The 24,775-nt window shown below is 36.8% G+C and overlaps 1 protein-coding gene across 1 annotated transcript in view; it reads left to right on the top strand.

Annotated features, from left to right (window-relative positions):
• Nucleotides 1-24,775, top strand: part of KCNH7 (potassium voltage-gated channel subfamily H member 7) — a 562,840-nt gene that overhangs the window by 377,303 nt on the left and 160,762 nt on the right. Inside the window, exon 3 of the mRNA XM_049887314.1 lies at nt 5,637-5,792. Within this exon, the coding sequence (XP_049743271.1) occupies nt 5,637-5,792 (156 nt within the window). The remainder of the gene's footprint in view (nt 1-5,636; nt 5,793-24,775) is intronic.

The raw sequence follows: 24,775 nt of genomic DNA, 5'->3' as shown, positions 1-24,775 counted from the left end.
CCTTACTGTCTGCTCCTCCACAATCTTTGCTAGTTCTTCCCTGTCTTTCCCATTCTGACACTGCAGTACTTCCAGGCTCAGGCTCCAAACTTCTCCAACTATATTTATTCCCTAGGTGACCTCACCTAGTCTCATGCCTTTAAATATAATCCGTTCCCTGGTGACTTCCAAATTCTTATCTCTGGCTTGGACCAATCCCTAAACTGCCTTCTTGACATTTCCACTTATATATCTGACAGGCAGTCTCAGGGTGAACATGCCCCAAATCTGCGGATTGACACAACCCCCGAAAACACCTCCTCTAACAATCTTCCCCGTTTCAATAAATGGCATTTCTATTCTTTCAGTTCCTCAGTCCCAAAATTTGGAGTTATCTGTGATCCTTCTCATTCTCTCACATCCCTAATCTCATCTCACATCGGCAAATCCTATACAGTCTATCTTCAAAGAATATTCCAAACTGACCCCTCTCACCATCTTCAGCAACACGACCCTAGTAAAAACCACCATCACTGATCACCTGTCTTATTGCATTGTCTTCCTAACCGGCCTCCCATCTTCCATCATAGCCTCCCCTATAAGCTATTCTTCACATAGAAGTCAGAGGGATCGTTTTAAGTAAACTCATGCCAACTTTTGCACAAAACTGTCCAATGGCTTCCTGTTTAACTCAGAGGAAAGTTTCAAATTCACACCTTGACCTCCTACATAGTCTTGCCCCCTGATGTCTCTTTGATCTTACCTATTTTTCCAGCCCCACCCTATCCAACAATCAGCACACTGCTGGTCATGCTTTCACCTAAAAGTTTTGCACTTGCAATTTTCTCTGCCAGGCCCACTCTTTATCCATAGAGCTACATGGTTCACTCCATTACGTCCTATGTTTTTGCTTAAATGTCATTAAAAGCATTCTCTTACCACCCTATTAAAAAAAAAAAAAAAGGAAGAAAACAAGCTGTCATTATCTATTCCTTTATTCTGCTTTCTGTTTCCTCATTGTACTTATTTTCACTTGATGTAACAGACATTCGTGTGTTTTTTTGTTTTTTTTAATTACATCCTGCCCCCAGTAGAATATAAGTTCCATGAGTACAGGAGCTTGATTTATTTATTCACTGCCAACCTTCCCATCACCATATAAGAACCCCAAACAGTGATCGACCTCATATTAGGTGCTCAGTAAACATTTGTTGATTTCAGGACTGTCTTAGTCATCTAGTGGTAACATAACAGAAATACCACAAGTGGTTGGCTTAACAAAGAGAAATTTATTTCCTCACAGTAAGGTAAGCTAACAGTCTAAATTCAAGACGTCAGCTCCAGGGGAAGGCTTTTTTCTCTCTGTCGGCTCTGGAAGAAGGTCCTTGTCCTCAATCTTCCCCTGGTCGAGGAGCTTCTCAGGGTTGGGGACCCCGAGTCCAAAGGACGCGCTCTGCTCCTGGTGCTGCTTTCTTGGTGGTATGAGGTCCCCAACTCTCTGCTTGCTTCCCTTTCATTTTATCTCCAGAGGTAAAAGGTGGTACGGGCCACACCCCAGGGAAACTCCCTTTACCTTGGATCAGGGAGGTGACCTGAGTAAGAGTGATGTTACAGTCCCACCCTAATCATCTTAGCATAAAATTACAATCACAAAATGGAGAACCACACAATACTGGGAATCATGGCCTAACCAAGTTGATACACACATTTTTGGGGGGACATAATTCAATCCATCAGAAAGACATAGGGCTGCCCTGTGAACACAAACCAGGGACAGGAAAGTAAAATACCCTTTAAAAACAGTTCAAAAAGAGGAGTCCTGGCCTTTTATTTTTAAATGTAGCTAGATGTATGCCACAGATTTGTTAATAAAGTGGTTATTTTCATAATTATTCAGATTATGCTGAATTTGCTTGTTGTGTCTACAGTAAAAATTATGCATTCTAGAAACTTGATTAAATGAGCACTGTTCCTAGAAACTTGATTAAATGAGCACTGTTCCTCCTAAGCAGCCTTTCCCACCTTGAGATGTTTTCACTCAGGAGAGAAAACATGGAAATGAATCTTCATCTAACTAATATTAGTATAATTGCATGCATAATTTTATAAACATAGGATAATATTATGGTAAATAAGTTGCTTCTTAACAAGCTCTATTAACTTCATCTCAGTACCAGATTCATTTTACACTGACTAAACTTTTTTTCCCCCTAGATTTATCGATTCTCTTATCTATTCATTATTGAATGAGCTAATCTTTTTTCATTACTTGATTAATATTTGCTGGATTACTGTTTCTATTCATCTTGCTCTCCAGTGTTGCTAAGAGAAACATTTAGTGGTACACAGTCATGATTTCCTAGGGTAATGTCACTTTGTGAAAGTAATTTCTTGACAGAACTTGGAGTTTGTAGAAATATGCAAGCTAAAATAGTCTCGCTGTATAAAACGTATTTGATTTCCCCTTCTTCTAAATTCCATGTATCTCCTTTCAGTGTTTGCTTTCCAAGAGGCTACGCAAAATTGATGGAGACATTAAATCTCAAAAATAAAAGAAAAAATGTAAACGTGAGTCTTCAGTTGACTTTAGAGGAGATATATTGCTTAACAGATACATGCAGGAAATAATGATAGTGGGTAGTAAATCCTAGATCAATTACACTTGCTATGGAGCCAATATATATAGGTGAACTTTTACCTAATACACTATAATTTTATGATTTTTAGTACTGACAGTAAGTTTACAAGCACTAGTGTTAAAAGACATGATTTTGTCCTTTATATCCAAAAGCAAAATTATTCTACTCTATTACAAACCTATTAGATCACTATCCCCACATCTTTTATTTTTTAATTTCTCAAAAATCTGTGCTTTATGTTTTGTTGTGCAGTCAGCAGTATACCCCAAATGCCAAAAGATTCAAAACTGCTAATAAATCTGTTAATTCACGATGAAATTCTAAATGATTCAGGAAATGTCATTTTAAATGGTAAAATCAATATGTATTTTGGTTCATTAGCCACATGTATGATGGCTATTTCTAGCATCTCCGTAGTCTCTCTGTTTAACCAGTGTGTAATGCGATGCCTGTCCTGAAGCACTTCTATTTTTAGTTCTAATGGAACAATCTTAAATTGCTTATTTTCTGTTTACTAAAGTCATCCTGTTTGTTACCATGGAAACTGTGACAAGTGCTCCAGCTAAGTATTTTATTAAATGGATTGAAGATATAGCTGAAGAATGTAAAGGTGCAGCATGACATTCTTGTAGCATATTTCTTCCAACATCTGTAAAACCATAGTCACATTTATGGAAAATATGAAATAGGTTATAAATAAGGTCCCCTACATTTCAAATTTGTGAAGTTATCTGCATTTGAACATCTGAATCATAATTAGCACACAGGCATCTCCAGCTTACAGTTATGTTCTAAAAGTGTACTTTTAAATCAGTTCCTTGGAAATTAGAACACATTTTCCTATAGAAATAATTTTATAAATAATAATTAGATCTCCAGGTCTACCCTCAAAGCTCATTCAGCCTATGATGTCTTCTATCTACAGAAATATTAGCAAAAGTCAGAGCTTACACAGGATAAAAGCTTGAAATACTAGCATCCACTTCCCTTTGCATACCTTCAGACTCCCTCTGCTATTTGCCAGTGCCCCTCTTCCCAACCTCCAGGAATCCTTACACCTCTCCACATTGCCCTGTTTGGTTCCGTGCCAGTCCAGCCTTGCTCCCAGCACGATCCTGCCTCTACATTGAACTATCACTCTCCTCAAAATTTAAGATTGTCTCAGCTAGGTATGTGTAAAGAAAGCTATCAGAATATATACTATTGGGTGGGAGTTAGGGGGCCATGGTTTCAGGGGACATCTAGGTCAACTGGCATAATAAAATCTATTAAGAAAACATTGGTGTGTGGTGTCTGGGGTCTTCAGTGCTAGCAAGCAGGCATCTAAGAGGCATCAATTGGTCTCAACCCACCTGGACCAAAGGAGAATGAAATACCAAAGACACAGGGTAATTATGAACCCAAGAGACAGAAAGGGCCACATAAACCAGAAACTCCATGAGCCTGAGACCAGAAGAATTAGATGGTGCCCAGCTACAACCAATGACTGCCCTGACAAGGAATACAACAAAGAATCCCTGATGGAGTAGGAGAACAGCGAGATGCAGACAAATTCTCATAAAAAGACCAGACTTAATGGTCTGACTGAGACTAGAAGGATTCCAGAGGTCATGGTCCTAAGACCTTCTGTTAGCCCAAGACTGATACCATTCCCAAAGCCAACTCTTCAGACAGGGATTGGACTGGACTACAAGATAGAAAATACTGGTGAGGAGTGAGCTTCTTGGATCAAGCAGTCACAGGAGACTGTGGGCAGCTCCTATCTGGAGGAGAGATGAGAAGGCAGAGGGGGACAGAAGCTGGCTTAATGGACACGAGGAATACAGGGTGGAGAGAAGGAGTGTGCTGTCTTATTAGGGGGAGAGTAACCAGGAGTACATAGCGAGGTACATATAAATTTTTATATGAGAGACTGACTTGATTTGTAAACTCTCACTTAAAGCACAATAAAATTAAAATAAAGAATATACACTATTACCTGAATGATTGAAAACCCTCCCTGAAGTTTTTGCATTTTAAAAATACAATACTTTTGAACCCAAACAAATCCCTATCCTGGGAGATTACCATCACAGTAATGTAAAAAAAAAAAAAAATATTCAGAGTGTAAAGATGTGAGGAAACTCTTATGCGGGAATACCCATTTCTAAAACTCAGCTCCAAGGAGTCAGTCTTTCAGTTGTACCCATTTTCACAGCTTCTTCAACTTCTCAACTCCTGGATCCTCTAAATCTTACATCCTAGGGTTTCCGTTGGAGGATGGCTAGTGGTAGTTGATTATGAACTAAGTCATTCCTTTAGTTCATTTTATTTCCAGATCATCCTTACAAAATGTATTTTATTATCCCTTTAATTTTGCTTTAGAAGAATATCATCTTCTTGGTTGACTGGATCAAATGTAAACAATAATATAGACAAAATTGTGTTCTTATCTAACAGGTGGCAAACCTAAGAAAATCACTGTAATGAGGGCGTTATGAATTTTTCACAAAAAGAAAGAAAGCTATTGGAATTTAATTAAGACAGGGTCAATAATTTACTGTTTTATGTTCAAGAAATTAAAGTAGAAAAGACAATTTAATGACAAAATCAAGAAGACACAAAATGAGTTATCTTATTAAAATACACCTATATTTTAAATAGTTTAATATTTAATCAAAATATATAAAGAGAAGCTAAAAGTTTTTCTAGAAAGTTAAAGAATATGTGTTCCCCCCCCCTTCCTATATTAGTTACTATAGGTGGTAGGCGTGAAAGCAAATGGGATTTGATATTCTATTTTTCCACAATGCAGTACCTGGATTTGCCTACAGAATTTTTTATGGCAAAATTTGTCCATATTTAAAATAAATATGTGCACAATAAAACATGAAGTAAGAAAATCAAATTAATTTTATTGAATTACAGTGATCACTTAGGATAGAAAATTCTATAGGAGTTTATTACAATCTTAAAATTACTGACACTACAAAATTGAAGCCATATTTTTGAGCTAACTGTCATTTTTCATCTCCTTAGGGTCTACTTTCATTTGTAACACTCACATAATTCCAGTGAAAAACCAAGAGGGTGTGGCTATGATGTTCATCATTAATTTTGAATATGTGACGGATGAAGAAAATGCTGCCTCTCCAGAGAGGGTAAACCCAATATTACCAGTCAAAACTGTAAATCGTAAGTAAAAGGCAACTTATGTTCTTGATATTCTGCTACTATAATCATTTAAATTCATTTTCCATACCAATTCAGTTTTCAAAATATATTTGCATTTTAAGTAAAATAATTTTATACTAATAAAACCATAGCTCATGTTTATCCTTTGATGCCTTACTTTAAGGCAGAATTTATCACTCAACTGCTTCCAAAGAAAGATATTTGATTTGGATATATCATAGTTTATTCAACCAGCCACCTACTAATGTACATTTGGCTGATTCCAAAGTTGGGCTGTTACAAATAATATCAGAATAGATTGTACATGTGTATTTTTATTCTTGTGCAAACATATATTCAAGGTAGATTCCTAGAAGTGGGATTGCAGGGTTAAGGGGTAAATGCATATGCAATCTTTTTAGATACTGCTCAACCTCCCTCCATAGGGGTGGAACCATTTTACACTCTCACCAGCAATGTATTAGCTCTCTTCCCTAAAGCCCTGTCAACTGGGTGTGTTGATCTTATTCATTTTTGTCATTCTGTTTGATTACAAGTAGTACCTCAGTTAATTTTAGTTTACATTTTTCTTATCATGAGTGAGGTTATATATTTAAGCACTATACACACTTCATTTTTCTATGACCTGTTCTTTGCTTGTACACATTTTTCTATTGGCTTTTGATCTTTTTCTTCTCAATTTGTAGGGTAAGTTGCAAATAGCTTTCCCAGAAAATAAGTTGTGTTCTATATTTTTCATAGTTTTTGGCTTGCAGAAGTTTTTTTTGTAATGTGACTAAATTTACTGATATTTTCTTTGTTTCTTCTGAATTTTGAGTCATAATTAGTAAAGCGCCACCTCAAGGTTGTGAACAAATTCACTTTTTTTTTTTCTGGAATGTTTTTTAGGATCTCTGATCCATTTTATCTTGGGATATAGTGTAAGGTATAAAACTAACTTTCTCTTTTTAAGTGGCTCACCAGTTGTTCTAAAATCATTTATTAAAAAGCCTGTGTTTTCCCAACAATTTTAGATGTCACTTTTTTTACATACTAAATTTTCTTATGTGCTCAAATCTATTTCTGGACTTTCTATTTAGTTCTATTGATCTATTTATCCTTGAGAATCACAATGTTTTAATTTACTGTTAATATCTGATAAGGCACGTACCTTTATTGATCTTAATGTTCATGTGTTTTGGCTTTCTTTTCCATAAAACTTTAGGAACAGCTTGTCTAGATCCAGAGAGAAATCCTTTGGTTATTACTATTGGAATGACATTAATTTTATGAATTAACTTGGGGAGAATTGACATCTTTATGATGCTGAGTCATTCTATTCAAGGATATAGTACTTCGTTTCACTTTTTAAGTCTAATTATTGTGTCTTTCAGGAATATTTTTAAATTGCCCTCATTTGTTTAGTTTGCTCTTTGGCATTTTATCTTTTTTGTTGTTGCTCTTACTGCTATTGTTTTAAATGGAATCTTCTCTTTCATTATATCTTCTACATATTTTTTGTATCTATGAAGATGTCTTAGTTATCTAGTCCCACTGTAACAGAAATACCACAAGTGGATGGCTTTAACAAACAGAAGTTTATTCTCTCATAATCTAGGAGACTACAAGTCTGAATTCAGGGTGCCAGCTCCAAAGGAAGGCTTTCTCTCTCTGTCAACTCTGGAAAAAGGTTCTTGTCATCAATCTTCCCCTGGGTGTAGGAACTTCTCAGTGCAGGGACCCTGGGTCCAAAGGACACACTCCCCTCCTGGCTCTTCATTCTTGGTGTCATGAGGTCCCTCTCTGCTCTACTCACTTCTCCGTTTTATATCTCAAGAGACTGACTCAAGATATAACCTATGATTAAGATTGAGACCTCCCTTATTAACACAACTGCCTCTAATCATGCCTCATTAACATCATAGAAGTAGGATTTATAACACATAGGAAAATCACGTTGGATCACAAAATGGTGGACAACCACACAATATTTGGAATCATGGCCTAGCCAAGTTGACACACATTTTGTGGGGACAAAATTCAACCTATAACCAAAGATTATTGATTTTTTCCAGTATGTCCTATAAATGTTTTTAGTATGCTAATTTCACATCCTACGATTTTACTGAATTTTGGTCATTTTATAGTGATTTATACATTGATACTCATGAGTTTTTTTAGGGTTGCTATGAGTTGGAATTGATTCTATGGCAATGAGTTTGGTTTTGGTTTTGGTTTTGGTCATGTTAAATAGAGATTGTTTTAAATTTTCCTTTCCAATTCTTATACATCTGATAGTTTTCTCTTGTCTAATTGTGCTGACTGTTACTTCCACGGTAACATTAAATAGAAATTAGGATACTGAACATTCTTACCTTGATCAGAATTGGTGGGAATACCATCAGTGCTTCCCATTAATTAAGATAATGGCCTGTAGGTTGAGTTGTATGTGTTTTATTATTTTATAAACATTTCCATTGATTTATATTTTTCAGAAATGGGTGTTGAAATTTCCAAAATGCCTTCTCAAAATCTGTAGAAATAAAGGTACTATTTGTTTCCTTTTATTAATGGAATGATAACACGGAACTATTCTTGCATCCCTGGAATAAGCCCCACTTAGAACATTTTATAATATAATGTTCAATTTTTTATATCTAATATTATTTAGAATTTTTGTATTGATTTTATTAGTGTGATTGATCTGTAATTTTTGTGCATATATGCACAATTTTATCAGGTTTTTGTATCAACATTATAATTCTTTCAGTAAAGTAGTTTGTAGTTTTTCCTCCATATTCTATACTGTTGAAGCATTTGAATTGTTTTAGTCTTTCAAAGTTAGGTATAATTCCCATCTGAAATCATCTAGGTCTGACACTTATTTGTAGAGCAAATCTTTGACAGATTTATTTTTCTTCTTTGAACATTGGTCTATTCAAATCATCCATATCAATTTGTGTCAGTTTTGGTAAATTATCTTTTCCTAGAAATTACGTATGTCATCTAGATTTTCAATTTTATTTAAATAGGATCATTGAAAGTTCATGATTTTGCTCTTCCCTGTAATTACTTTCTCCTGGACATTTCTCATTTCTTTTACTTTTGCTTTCTCCACTTAAATTTTTTTTATTAAATAGTGGATTCTTTTTTAAAAAAAGCTAACTTCTTATTAATTTATTAGTTCTATTAGTTTTCAAACTTATGGCATTTTGCTTGTACCTATTAATTCATTCTGGGTTTTTTATCAGCTTAGTTCATTGCTCTTTTCATACTGCATTTTTTATTTTTGTTCTTTCAATTTTTTATATACAATTTTAAGGCTGTAGATTTTTCTCTAAGTACTGCCTAAACTATATCTGAATTCAGATACGTAGTATTTTCAATATCTTTTCCACTAAAAAATATGCAACTTCTGTGTTTTAACCCAAAAGCTAGTTAATAGAGTGTTTTAAATTTTTCAGTAGTAAAGATTTTTTTTAAAAAATATTATTTAGTTAGTATATTGTAATTGTATTGTATTATGGTCAGAGAATGCTATTTGTATCATTTTTCCTATTGTAATTTATTATGGTTTACCTTGTGATATTTTATCAATATTTATGAGTGTTCCATTTGAACTTGAAAAGAAGGTGTATCTCTAATATCAGGGTATAAAAGTTTATATATATATATATCATATATATATTTAACTACCTTATTATTATGTTGCTTAAGTCTTCTATATCCTTACTTAGGATCTGTCTTCTAGATATGCCCTGACTGAAAGAAGTCTATTAAAGTCTTCTGTTACTAGATTATTTCTCTCCATTTTTCCTTGTATCTCTTTAAACTTCCATTTTATGAATCTTTTCTGTTATTTGTTTTATGGATATTCATACTTCATAGATTTCCCATAATTCTGTTTTTTTAACAATTTTTATTGTGCTTTAAGTGAAAATTTATGAATCAAGTCAGTCTCTCACACAAAAACCCATACACACCTTGCTACACACTCCCAATTACTCTCCTCCTAATGAGACAGCCCACTCTGTCCCTCCACTCTCTCTTTTTGTGTCCATTTCGCCAGCTTCTAATACCCTCCTCCCTCTCATCTCCCCTTCAGGCAGGAGATGCCAACATAGTCTCAAGTGTCCACCTGATCCAAGAAGCTCACTCCTCACCAGCATCCCTCTCCAACCCATTGTCCAGTCCAATCCATGTATGAAGAGTTGGCTTCGGGAATGGTTCCTGTCCTGGGGCAACAGAAGATCTGGGGACCATGACCACTGGCGTCTTTCTAGTCTCAGTCAGAACATTAAGTCTGGTCTTATGAGAATTTGGGGTCTGCATCCCACTGCTCTCCTGCTTCCTCAGGGGTTCTCTGTTGTGTTTCCTGTCAGGGCAGTCATCGGTTGTAGCTGGGCACCATCTAGTTCTTCTGGTCTCAGGATGATGTAGTCGCTGGTTCATGCAGCCCTTTCTTTCTCTTGGGCTCATAATCACCTTGTGTCCTTGGTGTTCTTCATTCTTCTTTGATCCAGGTGGGTTGAGACCAATTAATGCATCTTAGATGGCTAATTGCTAGCGTTTACCACCCCAGACGCCACTCTTCAAAGTGGGATGCAGAATGTTTTCTTAATAGATTTTACTATGCCAATTGACTTAGATGTCCCCTGAAACCATGGTACCCAGACCCCTGCCCCTGCTACGCTGGCCTTCAAAGCATTCAGTTTATTCAGGAAGCTTCTTTGCTTTTGGTTTAATCCAATTGTGCTGACCTCCCCTGCATTATGTGCTGTCTTTCCCTTCACCTAAAGTAGTTCTTATCTACTATCTAATTAGTGAATACCCCTCTCCCACCGTCCATCCTTCCGCCCCCCATAACCACAAAAGAATGTTTTCTTCTCAATTTAAACCATTTCTCAAGTTCTTATAATAGTGGTCTTATACAATATTTGTCCTTTTGCAACTGACTAATTTCACTCAGCATAATGTCTTCCAGGTTCCTCCATGTTATAAAATGTTTCACAGATTCCTCACTGTTCTTTATGGATGCGTAGTATTCCATTGTGTGAATATACCATGATTTATTTATCCATTCATCTGTTGATGGGCACCTTGGTTGCTTCCATGTTTTTGCTATTGTAAACAGTGCTACAATAAACATGGGTGTGCATATATCTGTTCGTGTAAAGGCTTTTACTTCTCTAGGATATATTCCTAGGAGTGGGATTGCTGGATCATACGGTAGTTCTATTTCTAGCTTTTTAAGGACGCGCCAAATCGATTTCCAAAGTGGTTGTACCATTTGACATTCCCACCAGCGGTGTAGAAGTGTTCCAATCTCTCCACAGCCTCTCCAACATTTATTATTTTGTGGGTTTTTTTGGTGTTTTTTTGTGTCAGCCTTGTTGGAGTGAGATGAAATCTCATTGTAGTTTTGATCTGCATTTCTCTAATGGCTAATGAACATGAACATTTCCTCATATATCTGTTAGCTACCTGAATGTCTTCTTTAGTGAAGTGTTTATTCATATCTTTTGTCCATTTTTTAATTGGGTTATTTGCTTTTTGCAGTTGAGTTTTTGCAGTATCATGTAGATTTTAGAGATCAGGCGCTGATCGGAAATGTCATAGCTAAAAACTTTTTCCAAGTCTGTAGGTAGTCTTTTTACTCTTTTGGTGAAGTCTTTGGATGAGCATAAGTGTTTGATTTTTAGGAGCTGCCAGTTATCTAGTTTTTCTTCTATGTTCTTTATAATGTTTTCTATACTGTTTATGCCGTATATTAGGGCTCCTAATGTCCCTATTTTTTCTTCCATGATCTTTATCATTTTAGATTTTATATCTAGGTCTTTGATCCATTTTGAGTTAGTTTTTGTGCATGGGTCTTGTTTCATTTTTTTGCAGATGGATATCCAGTTATGCCGGCACCATTTGTTAAAAAGACTGTCTTTGCCCCATTGAACTGTTTTGGGGCCCTCGTCAAATATCAACTGCTCATATGTTGATAGATTTATGTCTGGATTCTCAATTCTGTTCCATTGGTCCATGTATCTGTTGTTGTACCAGTACCAGGCTGTTTTGACTACTGTGGTGGTATAATAGGTTCTAAAATCAGGTAAAGTAAGGCCTCCTACTTTGTTCTTCTTTTTCAGTAATGCCTTATTGATCCGGGGCCTCTTTCCCTTCCTTTTGAAATTGGTAATTTGTTTCTCCATCTCATTAAAGAATGTCCTTGGGATTTGGATCGGAATTGCGTTAAATGTATAGATCGTTTTTGGTAGAATAGACATTTTTATAATGTTAAGTCTTCCTATCCATGAGCAAGGTATATTCTTCCACTTACGTACGTCTCTTTTGGTTTCTTGCAGAAGTGTACTGTAGTTTTCTTTGTATAAGTCTTTTACATCTCTGGTAAGATTTATTCCTAAGTATTTTATCTTCTTGGGGGTTACTGTAAATGGCATTGATTTGGTGATTTCCTCTTCGATGTTCTTTTTGTTGGTGTAGAGGAATCCAACTGATTTTTGTGTATTTATCTTGTATCCCAATACTCTGCTGAACTCTTCTATTAGTTTCAGTAGTTTTCTGGAGGATTCCTTAGGGTTTTCTGTGTATAAGATCATGTCATCTGTAAATAGAGATTCTTTTACTTCTTTCTTGCCGATCTGGATGCCCTTTATTTCTTTATCTAGCCTAATTGCTCTGACTAGGACTTCCAGCACAATGTTGAATAAGAGTGGTGATAAAGGGCATCCTTGTCTGGTTCCCAATCTCAGTGGGAATGTTTTCAGCCTCTCTCCATTTAGGGTGATGTTGGCTGTTGGCTTTGTATAAATGCCCTTTATTATGTTGAGAAATTTTCCTTCCATTCCTATTTTGCTGAGAGTTTTTATCATGACTGAGTATTGAACTTTGTCAAATGCCTTTTCTGCATCAGTTGATAAAATCATGTGATTCTTGTTTTTTGTTTTATTTATGTGGTGGATGACATTAATTGTTTTTCTAATGTTGAACCATCCCTGCATACCTGGTATGAATCCCACTTGGTCATGGTGAATTATTTTTTTGATATGTTGTTGAATTCTATTGGCTAGAATTTTGTTGAGGATTTTTGCATCTACATTCATGAGGGATATAGGTGTATAATTTTCTTTTCTTGTGGTGTCTTTACCTGGTTTTGGTATCAGGGATATGGTGGCTTCATAGAATGAGTTTGGTAGTATTCCATCCTTTTCTATGCTCTGAGATACCTTTAATAATAGTGGTGTTAACTCTTCTCTGAGAGTTTGGTAGAACTCTGCAGTGAAGCTGTCCAGACCTGGGCTTTTTTTTTGTTGGGAGTTTTTTGATTACCTTTTCAATCTCTTCTTTTGTTATGGGTCTGTTTAGTTGTTCTACCTCTGTTTGTGTTAGTTTAGGAAGGTAGTGTGTTTCTAGGAATTCATCCATTTCTTCTAGGTTTTCAAATTTGTTTGAGTATACTTTTTCATAGGAATCTGATATGATTCTTTTAATTTCAGTTGGGTCTGTTGTAATATCTCCCATCTCATTTCTTATTCAGGTTATTTGCTTCCTCTCCTGTTTTTCTTTTGTCAGTTTGGCCACTGATTTATCAATTTTGTTGATTTTTTCAAAAAACCAGCTTTTGGTCTTGTTAATTCTTTCAATTGTTTTTCTGTTTTCTGTTTCATTTAGTTCAGCTCTAATTTTTATTATTTGTTTTCTTCTGGTGCCTGTGGGTTTCTTTTGTTGCTCTCTTTCTATTTGTTCAAGTTGTAGGGATATTTCTTTGATTTTGGCCCTTTCTTCTTTTTGGATGTGTGCATTTAGTGATATAAATTGGCCTCTGAGCACCGCTTTTGCTGTGTCCCAAAGGTTCTGATAGGAAGTGTTTTCATTCTCATTGGATTATATGAATTTCTTTATTCTATCCTTAATGTCTTCTATAATCCAGTCTTTTTTGAGCAGGGTATTATTCAGTTTCCAAGTGTTTGATTTCTTTTCCCTGCTTTTGCTGTTATTCATTTCTGCTTTTATGGCCTTACGGTCAGAGAAGATGCTTTGTAATATTTCAGTGATTTGGATTCTGCTAAGGCTTGCTTTATGACCTGATATGTGGTCTATTCTAGAGAATGCTCCATGTGCACTAGAAAAGAAAGTAAACTTGGTTGCCATTGGGTGGAGTGTTCTGTATATGTCTACGAGGTCAAATTGGTTGATTGTGGCATTTAGATCTTCCATGTCTTTATTGAGCTTCTTTCTGGATGTCCTGTCCTTCACTGAAAGTGGTGTGTTGAAGTCTCTTACTATTATTGTGGAGCCGTCTATCTCACTTTTCAATGTTGATAGAGTTTGTTTTATGTATCTTGCAGCCCTGTCATTGGGTGCATAAATATTTAATATGGTTATATCTTCTTGGTGTATTGTCCCTTTAATCATTATATAGTGTCCTTCCTTATCCTTTCTGATGGATTTAACTTTAAAGTCTATTTTGTCAGAAATTAATATTGCCACTCTTGCTCTTTTTTGATTGTTGTTTGCTTGATATATTTTTTTTCCATCCTTTGAGTTTTAGTTTGTTTGTGTCTCTAAGTCTAAGGTGTGTCTCTTGAAGGCAGCATATAGACGGGTCTTGTTTTTTAATCCATTCTGCCACTCTCTGTCTCTTTATTGCTGCATTTAGTCCATTTACATTCAGGGTAATTATGGATAGGTATGAATTTAGTGCTATCATTTTGATGTCTTTTCTTTTGTGCTGACAGCTTCTTTTTCCCACTTGATTTTATGTGCTGAGTAGATTTTCTTTATATATTGTCCTTTCGTCATATTTGTTGTTGTTGATTTTGTTTCTGCTGAGTCTGTATTTTTCCCTTGTATTTTATTTTGATGAGTAGGGTAGTTTGTCTCCTTTGTGGTTGCCTTATTATTTACCCATATTTTTCTAAATTTAAAATTAACTTTTATATCTTTGTATCATCGTATCTTCCTCTCCATATGGAAGGTGTATGATTACATTTCTTAGTCCCTCTTTATTATTTTAATGTTGCCTTTTATACAATAACATTGCCGTTACCCTGTGTTGGGCTTTTTTTTAAATCTTGCTTTGTTTTTGTTTTTTTGGATTTCCCTGTCTGGGTTGACTTCTGGTTGCTCTGCCCAGTGTTCCAGTCTTGGGTCGATACCTGATGTTATTATTGATTTTCTAACCAAAGAACTCCCTTTAGTATTTCTTGTAGTTTTGGTTTGATTTTTACGAATTCCCTCAACTGGTCTTTATCTGGAAATGTCTTAATTTCACCTTCATATTTAAGAGACAGTTTTGATGGTTATATGATTCTTGGCAGGCAATTTTTTTCCTTCAATTTTTTTAAAATATGTCATCCCATTGCCTTCTTGCCTGCATGGTTTCTGCTGAGTAGTCTGAGCTTATTCTTATTGGCTTTCCCTTGTAGGTGACTTTTCTTTTATCCCTTGCTGCTCTTATAATTCTCTCCTTATCTTTGGTTTTGGCAAGCTTGATTATAATATGTCTTGGTGACTTTCTTTTAAGATCTACCTTATGTGGAGTTCAGTGAGCATCTTGGATAGATATCTTCTCATCTTTCACAAGATCAGGGAAGTTTTCTGCTAACAAATCCTTAACAATTTTCTCTGTATTTTCTGTTATCCCTCCCTGTTCTGCTACTCCAATCACTCATAGGTTATTTCTCTTGATAGAATCCCACATGATTCTTAAGGTTTCTTCATTTTTTCTTAATTCTTTTATCTGATTTTTCTTCAAATATATGAGTGCCAAGTGATTTATCTTCAAGTTCAGAAATTCTAGCTTCTACTTGCTCAATTCTGCTCCTCTGACTTTCTATTGAGTTATCTAATTCTGTAATTTTATTGCTAATCTTCTGAATTTCTGATTGCTGTCTATCTATGGATTTTTCCAGCTTATTAAACTTTTCATTATGTTCCTGAATAATCTTTCTGAATTCTTCAGTTGCTTTATCTGTGTGTTCCTTGGCTTGTTCTGCGTATTGCCTCATTTCCTTCCTGATGTCTTGAAGGGTTCTGTATATTAAACTTTTGTATTCTCCATCTGGTAATTCCAGAATACACTTTCATCTAACAGAACCCTGGATTCTTTGTTTTGAGAGCCTGTTGAGGTGATCGTGGTCTATTTCTTTATGTGACTTGATATTGACTGTTTTCTCTGAGCCATCTATAAGTTATTGTATTAGTTTATGCTTGCTTACTGTGTCGTAGCTGCTTGCTTTGTTTTGTTTTGGTATACCCCTGTGGGTTGCTTGAGTTTGCTAGCTTGATTATTTTCGCCTTTGCAGCTCTGGTGTCCTGTCCCCAGCTGGCTAGAGCTGTTATCAGGTATCTCAGTCTAGGAGTCCATTCAGTTTTCTTGTATGAATTCAGCTAAGGTTTCCAGGTAGCTGATATCAAGTGTGTGGTACAGGCTCTGTCCTACAGTCTTAGAGGGGCAGGGGTGATTGGTGTATATACCCGTATCTGATTGCAGCAGGGGGTCATGCTCTGAACAAGGCAGGGGGCTGAGAACTGACCCCCAAGTGTCTCTGAGGAAAACACGTCTCTGTTCCCTAGAGCACACTGGTGGGTGGGCTCTGCAGAGGGACCATAGGCACCCAAAGATTTTGTTGTAAGGACTGGGAGGTACCAGTTATCCCTGGGCCCCTGTCGCAGGTGGCTGGGTTACCCAAGTGGAGCCACCAGTCCTTAGGTCCCTGTTGCGGGTAGGTGAGGACCTTGTTTAATAGGCAAAGCAATGTCAAATGTCAAACACCCACCTCTACACCACACTGCTGAAATGGTTGGAGTTTTTCAACAAGGGCCTATTCTCCCGAAATAGGCCCACACAGGTCCATGCAGAAGGGAAAGGTGATCAAGGTCCACGGATGGTTTATGCCTGGACAGGAGCCACTTCTGTCCTGAGCTCCCCCAGTTAATGGAGCTAGCAAATTATCTCCCCCCCCCTCCCAGTTTTTCTCCTTCCCCAAGGTGGGGAGGACAGCTCCAGGTGCTTACCAGGCTCTATCTCAGGCCTAGGGATTCAGTCACTGAAGCTGGGTTGGGGGGGGCACAGTAAAATATACACAAGTACTTAGCTTTTGCCAAGAGCGCCCTTCTGCTCAGGTTCCAGAGGTGTGAGTGGGCTGTGTGGCTGGCTGCTTCTCCCTGAGGAAACTGCGCCAAATGCTAGGACCAGCCCGCCACCACCGCTGCCGCCGCAGTAGCCACTCTGGGAATGGTGCCTGAGGGCTCCCCGCGATTCAGGTCCGGCAACTCCTTTCCGCTTCTGAATGGTCTGTTCCTTCCCCTGCCCCTCAGTTCATTGTCTAAGCTTGCCTTTGATGCTCAGGGCTCCCAGCTTGTCACAAATATACTCGTTTCACTTGTTTTTTCAGGTCTTTGTTGTAAAGAGGGCTCGATGGGAGCTCTGTCTATTCTGCAGTCTTGGCTCCATCCCCTCTTTTTTGTTATATTTTGAACAACCATTTAGCCTTTCTTTGCTTTAGTTGCATGTTTTATATGGGGCTAGGTTTTGCTTTGTTGCTAATCAAGAAACACATTTTATTTTAATTGGCAATAAATGTACTGGTATTTACACTTCCCCACATGTCTGTCAGTTTGTCATACTGTGGTGGCTTATGTGTCACTGTGATGCTGGAAGCTATGACACCAGTATTTCAGATACCAGCAGGGTCACCCGTGGTGGACAGGTTTCAGCCAAGCTTCCAGACTAAGACAGAATAGGAAAGACCTAAAGATCAACTTCTGAAAAAATGAAACACTGAAAAACTTATGAATAGCAGTGGAACATTGTCTGACATACTGCTGGAAGATGAACCCCTCAGGTATACCTCCTCAAAGCAGAATCAACCATAACGATGTGGATGGAGTCATGCTTTCAAGACTTTCATTTGTTGATGTGGCATGACTCAAAATGAGAAGAAACAGCTGCGAACATCCATTAATAATCAGATCATGGATTGTATGAAGTATGAATCTAGGAAAATTGGAAGTAATCAAAAATTAAATGGAATGCAAAAACATTGATATCCTAGGCATTAGTGGGCTGAAATTGACTAGAACTGGCCATTTTGAATCAGACAATCATATGGTATATCGTGCTGGGAATAAAAAATTGAAGAGGAGAGGCTTCGCATTCATCATCAAAACAGAACATTTCAAGATCTATCCTGAAGTACAGCTCTGTCAGTAATAGGATAATATCCATACACCTAAAAAGAAGACCAGTTAATACAACTATTATTCAAATTTAGGCATCAACCACTAATGCCAATGTTGAAGAAATTGAAGATTTTTTATCAACTTCTGCAGTCTGAAATTAACCAAATAAGCATTCAAGATACGTTGATAATTACTATTGATTGAAATGTGAAAGTTAGAGACAAAGAAGAAGGAGCAGTAGTTGGAAAATATGGCCTTGGTGATGCCAGAGATCGCATGACAGAATTTTGAAAGACCAACAACTTCTTTGTTAAAAATACCTTTTTTTCACTAACATAAATGGCGACTATACTTGTGAGTCTCACCAAATGGAATACACAGGAATCAAATCTGTGGAAAGAGACAATGGAAAAGCTCAATATCATCAGTCAGAACAAGGCCAGAAAACTACTGTGAAACAGATGATTAATTGCTCATATGCAAGTTCAAGTTGAAGCTTAATAAAATTAGAGAAAGTCCATGAGAGCCAAAGTACGACCTTCAGTATATTCAACCTGAATTTACAGCATATTTCAAGGATAAATTTGGCTCATTAAACACTAATGATCAAAGACCAGACGAATTGTGGGATGATATCAAGGACATCATGCATGAAGAAAGCAAGATGTTATTAAAAAAGTCAGGAAAGAAAGTAAAGGCCAAAATGGATGTCAGAAGAGACTCTGAAACTTACTTTTGAATGCAGAATAGCTAAAGTGAAAGGAAAAAATGATGAAGTAGAAGAGATGAACAGAAGATTTCTAAGGGCAGCTCAAGAAGATGAAGTAAAGAACTATAATGAAATGTCCAAAGACCTAGAGTTAGAAACCCACAAGGGAAGGACACGCTTGGCATTTCTCAAGCTAAAAGAACTGAAGAGAAAATTCAAGTCTCGAGGCGCAATATTGAAGGATTCTATGGCGAAAATAATTGAGCAAAGAAGGAAGCATCAAAAGATGGAAAGAATACACAAAGTCACTGTACCAAAAAGAATTGGCTGAAGTTCAACCACTTCAGGAGGTAGCATATGATCAAGAACCGATGGTACCAAAGGAAGAAGTCCAAGCTGCACTGAAGGCACTGGTGAAAAACAAGGCTCAGGAATTGACAAAATACCAACTAAGATGTTTCAAAAAAGGGGCACAGTGCTTGAAGCACTCACTCATCTCTGCCAAGAAATTTGGAAGAGATTCATATTTGTGCTCATTCCAAAGAAAGATGATCCATCAGAAGGCAGAAATCATCGAACAGTATCATTAATATCACACACAAGTAAAATTTGCTGAAGATCTTTCAAAAGCCACTGTAGCAACTCATAGACAGAGAACTTGCAGAAATTCAAGCCAGATTCAGAAGAGGACGTGGAATGAAGGATATCATTGCTGATGTTAGATGGATCCTGGCTGAAAGCAGAGAGTACCATAAAGGTGTTTACCTGTGTTTTATTGACTATGTAAAGGCATTCGACTGTGTGGATCATAATAAACTATGGATGACATTGCGAAGAATGGGAATTCCAGAATACTTAATTGTGCTCATGTGGAACCTATACATAGACCAAGAGGCAGTCGTTCAAACAGAATAAGGAGATACTGCATGGTTTAAAGTTAAGAAAGTTGGCATCAGGATTGTATCCTTTCACCATACTTATTCGATGCTAAGCAAATAATCCAAAAAACTGGACTATGTGAAGAACACGGCATCAGGTTTGGAGGAAGACTCATTAACAACCTACTACATACACATGACAAAACCTTGCTTGCTGAAAGTTAAGAGGACTCGAAGCACTTACTGATGAAGAGCGAAGACTACAGCCTTCAGTATGGATTACACCTTAACATAAAGAAAACAAAAATCCTCACAAATGGACCAATAAACAACATCACGATAAACAAAGATTGAAGTTGTCAAGGATTTTGTTTTATTTAGATCCACAATCAATCCCCATGAAAGCAGCAGTCAAAAAAATCAAAGGATGCCTTACATTGGGCAAACCTGTGCAAAAGTCCCCTTTAAAATGTTAAAAAGCAAAGATGTTGCTTTAAGGACTCAGGAGTCCCTGACCCCAGCCATGGTGTTTTCAATCGCATTATATGCATGTAAAAGCTGGACAGTGATAAAGAAAACCAAAGAACTGACATCTTTGAATTATGGTGTTGGCAAAGAATATTGAATATACCATTGACTGCCATAAGAATGAAGAAATCTATCTCGGAGAACTACAGCCAGAATGCTCCTTAGAAGCAGGTATAGAGAGACTTCATCTCATGTACTTTGGACATGTTATCAGGAGGGACTAGTACTTAGAGAAGGACATCATGCTTAGTAAAATAGAGGATCAGTGGAACAGAGGAAGACCCTCAATGAGATGGATTTCATAGTGGCTGCAATGTATTCAAACATAATAATTGTGAGGATGGTGCAGGACCAGGCAATGTTTCCTTCTTTTTTACATAGTGTAGCTATGAGTCAGAAACCCTGGTGGCCTAGTGGTTAAGTGCAACAACTGCTAACCAAAAGGGCTGCAATTCGAATCCACGAGGCGCTCCTTGGAAACTCCATGGGGAAGTTCTACTCTGCTCTATACGGTCACCATGAGTCGGAACTGACTTAATAGCAATGGGGTTTTTTTGTTATTTTTTTTTTAGCTATGAGTCGGAATCGACTTGATGGCATCTAACAACAATTTACAGTTATTGATACAACTGGTATGTTCGGTCTTAGTACTAACATATTATTTTATGTTAAATTTATTATCTTAAAATATTTCATCATGTAATCTGTTTTCTTTGCTTTTTTATCATATGTTTTTTGTTTTGTTACATTTTTTTCTTTTCTTTTGATATTTGGGAACATCTATATTTTTTTCTAGTGTTAATATAATGTCCTTATAACATTTATATAAAGCTTTTTATATAATATCCTTACTTCCTTTTTCTCAGACAATAAATTTTGATTCATTACTGTGAACAAGAAAAACATCAGCTTATGATCCTTTTTTTCTCCTTCCCAGCAGAAAATTTTAGTTAATAATATCATCTTCCTTAGCACTTGTCTTTGTGCTCTTAAGTGTGCTTAGGCTTCTACCATTTAGTTTGTTAGCTACAAATTATATCATTTGACTACCACTCATTATCAACACGACAATCACTGACCTTATTTTATATTGTCTTCTTCTTTCTTCTCCCATTTTGTTTGGTTGTGACATTTCTATTTTGTCATAGTAATATTTACATACTTCTGACTTTTGTTTTCATTTTAGATTTCTAGTTAAATGTATTCACCAGTCTTTTTTCCAGAGATTCCCCAAACATAAATTTTGAATAAAGCTCATCTCCTTTTTGAATAAACTTTTGCAGGAAAAATAGTCTCAAAGTTCTTGCATGTTTAAAACTATTTTTCTATAGCCTTTTATGGTGTAATGGATTACTTAATATGGCCCTTCAAGTTGACAGCACTGTTTTTAGTCATAGTCTTTGTGACTCCCACACAACGCTTAGGTGGGACTATGCAAATAAGGTGCTTGTGGCCCACCAAGGGGATTGAACAGCTTGCTAATAATGCAAATGAGGTTCATGCAAGTGGGACCATGCAAATAAGGTGTTCGGAACACTAACAAGGGGACTGGTCAGTTTTGCCATCCCACTAGGTTTAAAAGAGTCAATCCCAGAGCAAGGGGGGGCCCGACTACCACCAAGAAGAAGAAAAGGGAGTGGAGTGCATCCTTTGGACCCAGGATCCCTGGGCTGTGACAGAGAGACAGAGACAGAGAGAGCTATAACACTGGAGACTGCAGGATGACAAGAAGCAGGAGCAGAGAAACTGCAGCAGTGGTGGCAACGGAACCAGGAGACTGGCAGGAGACAGCGCAGTGAGCTTCCTGGCCCAGGGAGCAAGAGAGCTGAGCACCTTAGGGCCTTGAGAACTATACACCGAGTTGTCCCTGATCGTGAATTGCAGCCTGTTACCTTCCTAATAAATACCATAACTGTGAATATGGTCTGTGAGTTCTGTGTGGCCATTGCAAAGAGTTATTGGGAGCAGCAGAGAAATAAAGAGTGCCTATGGGATGGGTGGTATCAGAAAATGGTAAAAGGTTGGGGAGAGGAGGCATGTTTGACTTCTACCTCACGGGAATCAGCCTTGGGCTGTTGATCTTGATTCCCTTCCCCGCCTCGTGAAATCAAACATCCCTGCCATGCCATTTTTACAAACCTTAACACTAGAAGGACAGCCTAACTGGATAAAACACCACTGGTTCTCACTTTATTTCCTTGTGAATCTCACAGATATTGTTAGACTTTTTCCACCATTGAATGTTGCCAGTAAGGAGCTTGATGCCACCAGTTTTACTTTCCCTTGTAAATTTTTAAATACTTTTTCCTTGACACCCAGAAAATTTCAAAATTAAACTAACAATGGGAGACTTTAATATACCTTTTCAAACCAAGACAGATTCTTAAAGTTTAAAATTTTTACCAGGATATATCTTGATTTCACTGTTCTAAGTCAATTTTCTCAGATTTATGGTGGGCCCTTTCAATATAAAAATTCAGTTTATCTTGTTTTTCTGAAATTTTACTGAATTATAATTTTAAATATTTATTCTGTTCCTTTTTAGTTTTTATCCTTCTGAGACTAAAACAATAGGCATGTTGGAGCTTCTTTTCTCAGGCTTTTGCATCTATGAGTATCTATGATGTTATCCTTTATATCTCTTCCTTTACTTCTGCTTTGTTGTATTGGACATTCGCATTTCTAACCTCTATTTGGGGCCTTGGTGGTTAAAGAACTAGGCTACTTTCCAATGCCTATGGAACATTCTCCAGAATAGACCACATATTAGGTCATAAAGCAGGCCTTAACAGAATCCAAAACATCAAACTATTACAAAGCATCTTTTCTGACCAAAAAGCCATTAAAGTAGAAACCAATAACAGAAAAAGCAAGGAAAGAAAATATCAAACACATGGCAACTGAACAATACTTTCTCAAAACTACTGGGTTATAGAAAAAATTAAGGACGGAATAAATAAGTTCATAGAATCAAATGAGAATGAAAGCATTTCCTACCAGAACCTTTGGAACACAGCTAAAGCAATGTTCAGAAGTCAATTTATAGTAGAAAATGCACACATACAAAAGAAGAAAGGGCCAAAATCAAAGAATTATCCCTACAACCCAAACATATAGAAAGAGAGCAGAAAAAGAAGCCCTCAGGCACCAGAAGAAAGGAAATAGTAAAAATCAGAGCAGAATTAAACAAAATACAGAACAGAAAAACTGTTGAAAGAGCTAACAAGACCAAAAGCTGGTTCGTGGGACAGATCAACAAAATCGATAAACCACTGGCCAAACTGACAAAAGAAAAACAGGAGAGGAAGCACATAACCCAAATAAGAAATGAGATTGGCAATATCACAACAGACCCAACCGAGATTAAAAGAATCATAGCAGAATACTATGAAAAACTGTACTCTAACAAATTTGAAAACTTAGAGGAAATGGGCAAATTTCCAGAATCTCACTACCTACCTAAACTAACACAAACAGAGGTAGAACAACTAAATAAACCTATAACAAATGAAGAGATTGAAAAAGGTAATTTAAAAACTCCCAGGAAAACAAAAAACAAAAAACCCTGACCCTGATGGCTTCACCGGAGAATTCTACCAAACTTTTGGAGAAGAGTTAACATCACTACTACTAAAGGTACTTCAGGTCACAGAAAAGGATGGAGTACCCCCAAACTCATTCTATGAAGCCAGCATAACCCTGATACCAAAACCAAGTAAAGACACGAGAAAAAGGAAAATTACAGAACAATGTCCCCTGTGAACTTAGACACAAAAATCCTCAACAAAATTCTAGCTAATAGAATTCAACAATGTATCAAAAAAATAATTCACCATGACCAAGTGGGATTCATTCCAGGTATGCAGGAATTGTTTAACATTAGGAAATTAATCAGTGTAATCCATCACATAAATAAAACAAAAGACAAGAACCATATGATCTTATCAATTGCTGCAGAAAGGCATTTGACAAAGCCCAATACCCATTCATGATAAAAACTCTCAGCAAAATAGGAATAGAAGGAAAATTCCTCAACATAATAAAGGGCATTTATACAAAGCCAGCTGCCAACATCATCCTAAATGGAGAGATCTGAAAGCATTCCCCCTTTTGAGATCGGGAACCAGACAAGGATGCCCATTATCACCACTCTTATTCAACATTGTGCTGGAGGTCCTAGCCAGAGCAATTGGGCTAGAAAAAGAAATAAAGGGCATCTAAATTGGTAAAGAAGTAAAAGTATCTCCATTTGCAGATGATATGTGGTCTTAAACACAGAAAACCCTGAAGAATCCACAAGAAAACTACGGGAACTAATAGAAGATTTCAGAAAACTATCAGGATACAAGATAAACGTACAAAAATCATTTGGATTCCTGTACACTAACAAAGAGAACATTGAAGAGGAAATCACCAAGCCAATACCGTTTGCAATAGCCCCCAATAAGATAAAATACTTAGGAATAAATCTAACCAGAGACGTAAAAGACCTATACAAAGAAAACTACAAGATACTACTGCAAGAAACCAGAAGAGACCTACGTAAATGGAAAAACATACCTTGCTCATGGATAGGAAGACTCAAGGTTGTGAAAATGTCTATCCTACCCAAAGTGATCTATAGATGCAATGCAACCCCAATCCAAATTCCAATGGCATTTTTTAATGAGCTGTAGAAACAAATCGCCAAC

Source organism: Elephas maximus, chromosome 6 (assembly GCF_024166365.1).
Source record: "Elephas maximus indicus isolate mEleMax1 chromosome 6, mEleMax1 primary haplotype, whole genome shotgun sequence".
Lineage (NCBI taxonomy): Eukaryota > Metazoa > Chordata > Mammalia > Proboscidea > Elephantidae > Elephas > Elephas maximus.
Note: the sequence above shows the minus strand (reverse complement) of the source record. Positions and strands in the feature narration are given on the sequence as shown.